We start from the raw sequence: 10228 nt of genomic DNA, 5'->3' as shown, positions 1-10228 counted from the left end.
CTACTAATGAGACAATTTCAGCTAAAATCTATATTGTGTAAAAATCTATATTGTTTTTTGCCGTCTCCATTTTTTAGTCATAAAAGCTGAAAATTAAATATAACAACAATAAGTTTTTGTTGGAAAACAATTTAAAAAGTACAAAAAACAGGTTTGATTTAGTCTTTGTGGTGAATACTGTTGCTTTCCCTGCAGTCAAGCTTTGTTTTTTAATCAGTTTATTTCTTTATGAGTTGATCTGTTTCCTGTTTCATGAGAGGAAGGGCGGACACAACCGAACGAGTTCAACCGTAAAACCGAAGGGTGTTCTCACACCTTGTTCTTCTGACGTCCCTAAAAGTTCAGCCCTGAGGCTCAGCCTCTTCTTTCTGAAGACTTTCATCACATGAAAATAAGTTAAAACAATTCTTGGTTTGAATTTCCTCTACTTGTACTCTAAACAGTCAAAAAGCAGATTTAATATTATTTTAAGACCTTTTTGGATTTAATACTAGACTCAGAAGCGTATAATATGTTCTTCCACTTATTTCACAACAATCAGCCTCACATTAAGAAAAACTCTGAAAGAGCCAAATAACTGGTCAATTAGAAAATATAATGCCAAAAACCTAAACCTTAGCAACTATTTTTGGTCTAGTTTCTAAAGTAAATATCTTAGTACAGATTAAATTAAACAAAACTAACATACGTAACTTTTCATCAAGATACTGGAGCTTGTTTTAAGTCAATAATTATTGAAAATAATGCGAGAAGTATCGGATCCATTGGCAGATTATTCCACTTCAAACAGGAGAAATGTCTTTATCTATCTGCACGAATTATTGACTTAAAACAAGCTTATATAATCTGCTGAAAAATTACTTTTAACTTAGTTTTTTTCTGACTTCAAGTGTGGTAGAAACTAGACAAACATATTAGGTCGGATTTTATGTTTTTGAAGTCTACAAGGTTTCCTAAATGATTTTGTGAACTTTAGTTTATTATCTCGTCTCTATTTTAAGTGTCTCCAATAATACATGACTGCCTTATTACTCTCATGGTTTAAATACTTTATAGCAAAACTGCAAGACACAACATTGTGTCTCATCACTACTTATCAAGTATTTCTAGTTTCTGGTGCAAATGTCTTTGTACACTTGAAATAAAACAAAACTAACTTAAACTCAACAATTCCTTCATATTGCTGAAAAAGTTCTAGTTCAACTGTCAGATTATTTCACAAATTATTTTCCATGTTATTAGTGAAATGATCTGCCAGTGGAACTTGAACAGGGTTGCTAGGCGACGGGCTGGGCTTGGGTGGTGTTGCTAGGTAACGGCACCAATGGAACTAGAACTTTTTCATTACTATTAAGGAATTATTGACTTAAAACAAGCTCTAATATTCTTGATGAAAGTTTACTTTTAAGTTAGTTTTCTCTTATTTTAACTATGAATACATTTGCAGCAAAATCTAGATAAAAAGAACAAAAATTTTGTGTTTTTGCAGCGAAGACCTTCTTGTCATGCACCCATGTGTCCAACTCTCTGTGTAATATTATCTGAATTTCAGATATTGCCAGTTGAACATTAGTCCTGTAATCTTATTTCATTTTATAAAACTTTGAAACTGTGCATCAAGAGTTACAGAAAATGATTTTATTTGCATTTCACTTTTGACAAAACTCTCTGCAGCTTTACGTACAATGCGGTATGCTTTGGCTGCACTCTGTACAGCTTCGTTGGTTTATTTTTCATTTTGCAAACAGATGCCATAACAGCAAAGTATTCAGAACTGATTCAACATAAAGAAGGTTGAAAAATGTTTAGAACCAAGAACTGCTGGCATATCTACAGTGGCCTCTTGTATCTAATCAAAGCGACGACGTGCAGATTGGAAGGAGCGTTTGTCCAACTGCTGCTGGTCCAGATCTTCCTGGTCCTGTTGGTCCTGGTCCAGTTGATCCTGGTCCTGTTGGTCCTGGTCCTGTTGGTCCTGGTCCTGTTGATCCTGGTCCTGTTGGTCCTGGTCCTGTTGATCCTGATCTAATTGATCCTGGTCCACTTGTTGCTGGTTTAGTTGATCCTGGTCCAGTTGTTTCTGGTTTAGTTGATCCTGGTCCAGTTGCTGTTGGTCTGCTTGCACTTCTGCAGCTTTTTCCCTCCCATGAATCAATCTGGTAGGAGAAAAATCAAGTTCACAGTTCAACGTATCAAAATAGCTGACAACAAAACAGTTGACTTATTTAAAAGAACCAATTCTAAATCTGTTTCTTACTTACATGAACGAACCAATGCTAAATGTTTTTATTTTATTTCAATGAGCCAAATCCTAGATGTTTTTACATTTTTAAATAAACTAATGCTAAATGTTTTAATTTTATTTCAATGAGCCAAATCCTAGATGTTTTTACATTTTTAAATAAACTAATGCTAAATGTTTTTATCCACTTATATCAACTTATTTTTACTTGCGAATGCCGTGAACTGCATGATGGATTCCCTTAAAGATCCATCCAAAGATGCAGTCTCCTGGCTGAGCCATCAGGACAACCATGGACAGCACGAGAAAAAGCGTCGTACACTTCATCCTGCAAAAAATTAAAAACCATTCCTCTGTCATTGGCTAAGAAGTACATCTAGGTAAAATTAGACTGAGAATGAAGCTGAGAGTATTTGGTTCCTACCTTTCCACTGACTGATCAGATGCTGTTTGTGTGAGAAGATGATGATCTGCATCGTGGCAGAAAGCTGCACCCTCCTATATATGCGCATGAATGAGGAATTTATAATATTGTGAAACACCGTGTGATTTTGCAAAAATCACTGTGTTTTTTGCAAACAAACACACACTCACACACACAGTGCAGAGAGTCATTCTGGAAACTTCTAACCTCTTTAAAGACTATCTTGGTCGCAGCGTTTCCGTCAAAGCACTACAACTTAAAAAAAAAAAATAGTCTGGAAATACGGACAAATTTCAATGGACAAGTTCATCTTTTTTTTTTTATCTGTTTTTTGATCTTTTTTTGATCTGTCATTTGGGCCTCGAAAAATTTAATTGAAGATAATTTTAATCTTTTTTAGTCGTAATTTAACCGTGGCTGTTGGGAAAGCACAGAAATCAGGTACAGTGAGCTGTGGAGTAACCCAGGGATGCGTTCTTGATTCATTCATGCCACCATAACTTTACCGCTTCTAGCTGCCTGAATGCGATTAAAGCTGGAAGTCCTGGATGGGATGAAACTCCTGCTGCTAAATACGAGTAAAACTTTGGGACGTTTCTGATTAGCCACTCGTTTAGTAGCCGTCACACCTCACCGGCTAGGGAAGTGGGATAAAACTGCGAAAAATTAAACTCTAGACAACAAATAGTTTCAACCTGGATTTACCATGAGCTTTTTTTTAAATGTATTTATTTATTTACTTTTTTTTTTTAAAAGAAGTCAGAAACAAATATGAAATTACAAGTCCATGGAGAGGAATAGGGCCACTGAAAAAATATTAATTCTGACTTTTTTCTCAAAATTTGTTTTTCTCAGAATTTTGACTTTTGATCTTAGAAGATTAACGTCTGATTTCTAAGAAAAACACCAGAATCCTGTGATTAAACTCAGAATTTTTACTTTAATTCAGATTTTTCAAACTAAAGTCAGAATTATAAGAAAAAGTCAAAATTTAGATATTAAAGCACAATTACGAGATTTTCAGGATTAAAGTCAGGATTCTGAGTTTAAAGTTTTCCATATTAAACATTATGAAGCCTTCCAACAACAAAATAATCTTTGTTTTATTGTTGACATTAATCTCCCTGATAAAAGTTGCTTAATTTTTGACTCGGCTTTCAGAAGTTCAACTTTGGTTGCCATCAAGGCCGTAAATCCCTTCTCATTATTGGGGGCGAAGATAAACAGGAAAATTTCTTAAGACCAATTTTTCGGGGGTCGACAAAGTTACAGTGAAAAGTAATGTAAAATGTGGTTTAAATAGTTTCTAAACCACATTCTAGCTGTAGGACCAAAAATCACTAGTCATGCACATCAGATGTGTTTTTCTCAGTAAGCAACTTATTGAGAAATAAAACTAAAACTCAAATGTTGCTTCTTTGTTCAGTCTGACTGATCTAATCTCTGCTACACCTTTACAAAATGTTAAGGTTCTAAATAAAAAAGCTTTAATGAATAACTTCTCTTAATAAAATTCCTCATAAACATTGATTTATTGAAATGGCTCCCAAAACAAGCTATGGGTTATTTAAATTATAACTCGTTAAGTTGCTTTATTTTTAAGCCTTTTTTAGTTTTGCCATGTCCTGGGTGACGGAGAACCAACAGGTAGATAGGAATGGATATCTGGGGGATATTATATCTTAAATGTAATATTTAAAGCACCCAGGTTTATATGGAAAAATATTCAGATTTTATTTTGTGATTTTAAAGGCTCTACGTTGAAGACAGTGAGAAATAAAGGCAGCTTTCTGTTTTTTCTATCAGTTTTTGGCTCCCACACAGAGCTGGTCCACTTGCTCAGCCTCTCCTCCCGTTTCAAACTCTTCTAATTAACTAAACGTGAAAGAGTTAAATATGAGTGAGATGTTTGCTACTTTTGACAAAAAAGCTTAAGTCTATGAAAGCAAAGTAGCAGCTTTGCTAATGAGCCAGCTCATCATGATTTAGCTAAAGTAATAAAATAACAAACTGCAGTCTGATCTTTATTGTTATTGTGTTTCTTATTGAGCAGTGAAGGTAAATAAAATGTGTTACATGTGTTTTAAGTATTTACTTACTGGAGGGTTTTATTCTTGTGCTGCAGGGCTACAGCTAACAGCTAACAGCTAGCTCCTCACTTCAGTGGCTCTGACCAGCCTGTGCCATTCAGCCAGCTGTTGCTCTTCCTTCAAGCTGGACTGAACCATTGTTCTAGTAATGGTAGGGGGGACCTAAAAATTAATTCTTATTTTGTTCTGAGATAAATGGCAGATTTAGTTTGTTCTTTGTTTCTTATGCCTTTTCATATTGATATTATTTAAATGCAAATGTTTCTTAAATGATTTTTTTGGGGGGACAATTCTAGACTTTTCCAAGATTGGGGGGGTGCGGACCCCACCAACCTCCCCGGGATTTACGCCTATGGTTGCCGTTGAAGCAGGCGCTTTGTTTCACTGTAGACTTCACACATTTTCACAGGGTTTTGTTTTGACCAATCCTTTAGTCTACTTCAATTTTGTTTGTAAATTCAAAATATCTGAAATGAATTAGTGCAGACTCAGCGAGACTTTTGAGGTCCTCTCTCCTGCTGCGAAGCGTCTCGGCTTTAAATTTCATGGGTTTTTTATTGGCATGCGTACATTATTCCAAAGCTGTGAAGAAAATTATCAAATTAACCCAGTAACTAAGATTAAAGATGAGCGTGTTTGTTAATCTCCGGTTCAGGTCTCCTGACTCGCTGTCTGACTCTGGAGCGACAGAGACTGCGAATGTCACTCAGACTTACTGTAACACAGGAAGGACAGATTTTGCATCTCAGCTCATGAAATAACTATCTTAGCCAAGTCAGTTTGAATTAAATTATTCTAAGAATTGTTGGATCTCCTACACACTGCAAAAACACAAAATCTTAACAAATGATTTTTATTTCTTCAAGTTTACTAACTTACTAGTAACTTTTCAGACAGATACAGGAGCCTGTTTTACGTCAATAATTTCTTAATATTGATTTCTACAAAGTACTATTTAAACTGGAAGATTATTTTATTAATAATATGGGAAGAATGATAACTTTTTATATATATCAATACTGAATAATTGTTGGCTCAAAACAAGCTTCTATTTTTGCTGAAAAGTTTCTTGTAAGTTAGTTTTGTCTTATTTTAAGTGCACTGAGATATTTGCAGAAAAACTTTTGTTGTTTCTGCAGAAGTCCAGTCTGCTCTGTCTGATGTCCAGATTAAATCTAAAGTATTTTCATTCCTCAACCACGTTCACTTCTTCTCCCATGATGGAAATTACATTTTGAAATGACCCTTTTTCTTTCTAAATCCACTGTTTGGAAGTTTTCAGACCAAATGTCATTGTGCTTGAATCAGTAAAAGTGGACCTAGCAGCTCTTACAGCTTATGATTACAAATTTTCACCAATAAAAAAACACATTTCTTAACTTATTTTCTTTATATCAGATACAAATTGATATTCATGTGCAATTTCTATCTGTTGTTGATCAAATGACACTTTAACAAGCAGACAAACTGTATATTTTTAGAAAAAGTTTGACCAATAACTTGTTGGGAAAAACCTGATTTGAAAGCAGCCTCAGGTTTGGCCTAATTAAATCGTCGCTGAGCAAACTTGTCTTTCAGAGAGCGTTTGTCCAGCTGCTCTTTTTGCAGCTGGTCCAACTGCTGCTGATCCAGTTTCTGATCCAAATGCATCTGGTCCAGTTGATGCTCGTCTGCTTGTTGTTTTGTTTCTTTCCCATGAATTAGGCTGACAGGAAAGGAAAGAAACAAAGAAACAGGGCAGTTATGTAACTGATAATTCATGTTTTTGTATTAATGATGTTGAGACGTGATGAGAAATCAATTTTGGAAATAAGAGCAACAGAAAAATGTGATATTTACCTAGAAATGCCATGAATGGCGTGAGCAATGAGACCAAAAACATCCCTCTCCAGGCTGAGCCAACAGGACAACCAAGGACAGCACCAGAAATGCTGCGCTGCACTTCATCCTGCAAGGAAAAAGACAAATATATGCACGTAAATATACGAACAACTATTCAAATAATGGTAATCATTTATTTAAATTATTTGCTTACATAAATTTGTACACTCAGTGTGGTGAAATGTTAAATTTCCTTAAACATTCTCAGGTAATTTCAGGTCAAAAGTTCAGTTCTTTCCTGAGACCTGGAGTGAAAACGCTGCAGGGTCACAGTGGTGGTTATGAGCTGCTGCTGCTCTATAAACACATCCATCTGTGTTTGTTATAATATTGTGAAACTGGTTTGCAACATTGCAAAAGCTGGACGGTGATGATTATGGCATGTGGGCCAGATGGTTGACCATCTAATCTGAGATTACAGCAAAGTTGGGTAAGACAAACTTTCACTTTTTTAACCTCAAGCTGTAAAAATACAAAACATTACCAAGTAATTTTATCTATCTTCTGTTGAAAATATCTTAGTTTCATCTTATTTTAACTGTACTAACTTAACTAACTTAACTTTGTTGTTGTTTTAAATAATTTCTTAAATTTGATAAAATTCTAGTTCCACTGGCAGATTAAAAAACAAGATATTTTTCCATGTTATAAGTGAAAAATAATCTGATGTTTTGATGTTTACTAAAGATTAACATCAATTAATTGGTGAATAATTTGATGGTATGGGACCGATTCCTGACTGACAAATCAATGAAACAGAAAACAATTTATATTTTTCTATATTGTATGTTCTGTAGTATTGGTATTTAATATAGCATTAGTAACATAACATATGATGAAGTTATTACACAGGGCTCTTTTAAAAGCTCTAACATTTTTTACATCTAAAAAAGATAAAGGAAGTAAGTTTCATGTTCTCATTCCTCTAAAAATTTCACTGCAAAAACAAAATCTTACCAAGTATTTTGGTCTAGACGTAAGTGCAAATATCCCAATGAGACAAAACTAACTTACAAGTAACTTCTCACCAATAAACATGAACTTGTTTAAGTCAATAGTTCCTTAATATTGATGGAAAGTTCTAGTTCCATGGGCGTCGTTACCTAGCAACGCCTGCCATGCCCCGCCCCGTCTCCTAGCAACCCAGTTCTAGTTCCACTGGCAGATTATTTCACTTATTGCAAGGTATTTTCCCCATAATTTAATTGAAATAACCTGCCAATGGAACTAGTGGTAGAGCACAAACTAGCCAGTTTAAAGTCTCACACTTCAGTCCTGGCTTTGAATAGGCCATTCATTCAGACTTCCTGGTGCTTCAGATCACTTTCTGCTGCATAAGCCAAAAACAGTTGAACTTTAAGTCCAACTTTAGTTTTTTGTTGTTTTTTTTTTCTTTAACAATTTTCTGGTAAAAAAAAAAAAAAAAGCAACATTCATGGTTCACAATTTGTCCAGTGTCAACATTGAGTACTAAATTATAAGTACTAAATTTGAGTTTCTTTGGCCCAGTAAAATTAAATTCACACAAATTTGATATAAACCTGCAATCTAAAGGTTTATCAAGAAAAGTGAAAGATTCTCTTTTTTATTAATCTGAGATTAACAGATGGAAATAATACACAAACAGTTCAGTTTATTGTTCTGCCAAGCCATTTTTTATTTATCAGATAATTGTATCAAAATCAATTTAGCAAAAATCCTTCAGGAAAAGCAAAATGCATGTTTATTTTGTAAACAGGTCGGGCAACTTGACCCAAATTATATTTGGGTCGTTGCCTAATAACGCTGAAAATCCTTGCGTTGCTGAAATGAACGTTTTTGCATTTGTAGCTGGTCTTTGTCCTGCTGGTCCAGTTCTTGCTGGTCCACCTGCTGGTCCACCTGCTGGTCGGCTTGTTCCATTGCCTGCTTCTTTCCAAGGATACCACTAAGAGAAAAGTTCAGTAGGAAAGAGCACAGAGAGATGAGGGTTAAAAAGTATATGCTGTATATTTGGCAAATTGACTTTTTTGTTCCCTTAAGATTTTTAAGATGTTACCAAGAACTTAAACATCTTACCTGGCGCATCGTCCCAAAATATGTCCGATAAAACCTTCTCCAGGTTCAGCCATAAGCACAACCATGGACAGCACCAGGAATACCACAGCCAACTTCATCCTGCTGAAGAAGAAAAACTCCAATGAACACTTTTGTCTGAATGCTATAAATAGCTCACTTTGATACAGAATATTTTTTAAATGTCTTCTTTGGGGCGATTAGCATCTGTTTTGGTCACGAAGGAGGGACAGAAAACTTTCCTCAAAGTTTGTGATCAATATTTTCATGCCAGTTCTTTAATTTTCAAACTAATTGGCAGAAAATTCCAAGTTTCTTAAATATTCATATGTAAATTCAGCCAAAATGTATTTATTTCTCACCTTTTTTCTGGAGGTTGACAGTTGAGTTTCACCAACGTTGGTAATCGATGTGCTGATGGACTGCTGTCCCTCTCTATATATATCTGTGTCTGTGAGTTACTCATCATAATGCAAAACTGTCTAAAATTTTGCAAAAACAGTGTGTAAAGATCTGACCCAAAAGTTGCATCAGACAAACACCAAAGTGAATTCAGACGAACTGGTGATAAGAATTTAGCAATTCGATGGTTTGTGATATTTAGGTTTCTGTTTTTACATTTCAAGTTTCTAATCATCAAACTGCTTCAATGTAAGACAAAGAAACTGGAATATTTACAAAAACATCACTCAGAGAAAAGGGGGTTGAATAGTTTTTACACACCGCACTTTTCAGTTCTTTTAATGAAAGAATTTTTTGAGTCATATATAAAGGGACATGGGGAAAAAAGGGATTCTGAGTTAGTTCCTCAAGAACCCTTGAAATGTTTGAAAAATCAGGAGTTTGTTTTTTTGGGTGGAAAGGCGTGTTTATTACACACACACCTCTGGAGTGTGTCAGTTTAGGAACCAGAGCAGTTCTAGTGAGGTCCAGATGCATAGAAAGTACTAAAATCACCCTAAATTGGAGTTTCACAAATCACAAACTGTCTTAAATGTTTTGCTACTAAGACAGAATAATCCAGTCTGGGTTTGAAGAGTTTAGGTGTTGTAGTTTTTTAACTAGAGTAGATTAAAGATGCTGAAGGGAGTGAAAAATTTGGTGGAATCACCCATTTCCCAAATCAGAAGCTGCAATCGGAGACCAACTTCAGCTTTGTGTCTCTTTGCATGATGTCCTCATCTGGGACGTCTCTAGGAAACGATGAAAATTGACCTCCATGTCTCTCGTTTAGATTCCACTACCAGCTTTACAGAAACTGTATAAAAGCCTTTTCACCCAAAAAGGAACTTAAAACTAAGGCTGCATTCACACTGCAGCCTGAACTGACACAATTCTGATATTTTTAATTTTATTTTATTTTACAAAATGTGACCTGTATCAGATCTTTTCATGACAGCCTGATACACAGGTCTGATTCTTTTCGAATAAAACCCAGGCCACTTGGGAATCCGATACGTATCCGATTCAAATTTGACCAAGGCCGTTTCTCAATACTCAAGAACTCAAGAACGTACTTGCGTTCTTGAGTTCTTG

The 10228-nt window shown here is 35.2% G+C and overlaps 2 protein-coding genes and 1 long non-coding RNA gene across 4 annotated transcripts; all 3 read right to left on the bottom strand.

Annotated features, from left to right (window-relative positions):
- Positions 1–1616: 1616 nt before the first annotated feature.
- LOC103151706 (dicentracin-like) lies at positions 1617–7858 on the bottom strand. The gene is made up of 4 exons (XM_016663862.1): positions 7853–7858; positions 2667–2712; positions 2451–2570; positions 1617–2156 (listed from the first exon to the last, which is right to left on the bottom strand). The coding sequence occupies exons 3-4, from the start codon at positions 2567–2569 to the stop codon at positions 1850–1852; spliced, it is 426 nt and encodes a 141-aa protein (XP_016519348.1). The 5' UTR covers position 2570; positions 2667–2712; positions 7853–7858; the 3' UTR covers positions 1617–1849.
- LOC103151648 (uncharacterized) lies at positions 6080–6700 on the bottom strand. Its single transcript, XR_477665.2, has 2 exons — positions 6596–6700; positions 6080–6461 (listed from the first exon to the last, which is right to left on the bottom strand). It is a non-coding gene; the product is annotated as an uncharacterized LOC103151648 (long non-coding RNA).
- Positions 7859–8264: 406 nt separating the features above from the next.
- LOC103151512 (dicentracin-like) lies at positions 8265–9177 on the bottom strand. 2 transcript variants are annotated; one of them, XM_007571660.2, is made up of 3 exons: positions 9055–9177; positions 8696–8797; positions 8265–8564 (listed from the first exon to the last, which is right to left on the bottom strand). In XM_007571660.2, the coding sequence occupies exons 1-3, from the start codon at positions 9159–9161 to the stop codon at positions 8414–8416; spliced, it is 360 nt and encodes a 119-aa protein (XP_007571722.2). In that variant the 5' UTR covers positions 9162–9177; the 3' UTR covers positions 8265–8413. The 2 variants fall into 2 exon arrangements, with proteins under 2 accessions (XP_007571722.2, XP_007571806.2); XM_007571744.2 differs by having other exon boundaries at positions 8696–8794.
- Between the last annotated feature and the right edge of the window lie 1051 nt (positions 9178–10228).

Source organism: Poecilia formosa, unplaced genomic scaffold (genome assembly GCF_000485575.1).
Source record: "Poecilia formosa unplaced genomic scaffold, Poecilia_formosa-5.1.2 Scaffold1, whole genome shotgun sequence".
Lineage (NCBI taxonomy): Eukaryota > Metazoa > Chordata > Actinopteri > Cyprinodontiformes > Poeciliidae > Poecilia > Poecilia formosa.
Note: the sequence above shows the minus strand (reverse complement) of the source record. Positions and strands in the feature narration are given on the sequence as shown.

Excerpts from the sequence above, each read along its gene's own strand:
- LOC103151512 (XM_007571660.2), bottom strand. The coding sequence starts at position 9,161 with ATGATGAGTAACTCACAGACACAGATATATATAGAGAGGGACAGCAGT. Across the intron at positions 8,798-9,054 it reads TGTCAACCTCCAGAAAAAAG|CAGGATGAAGTTGGCTGTGG; the intron begins GTGAGAAATAAA and ends TTTCTTCTTCAG. Across the intron at positions 8,565-8,695 it reads ATTTTGGGACGATGCGCCAG|TGGTATCCTTGGAAAGAAGC; the intron begins GTAAGATGTTTA and ends CTTTTCTCTTAG.
- LOC103151706 (XM_016663862.1), bottom strand. The coding sequence starts at position 2,569 with ATGAAGTGTACGACGCTTTTTCTCGTGCTGTCCATGGTTGTCCTGATG. Across the intron at positions 2,157-2,450 it reads GCAGTTCACGGCATTCGCAA|ATTGATTCATGGGAGGGAAA; the intron begins GTAAAAATAAGT and ends TTCTCCTACCAG.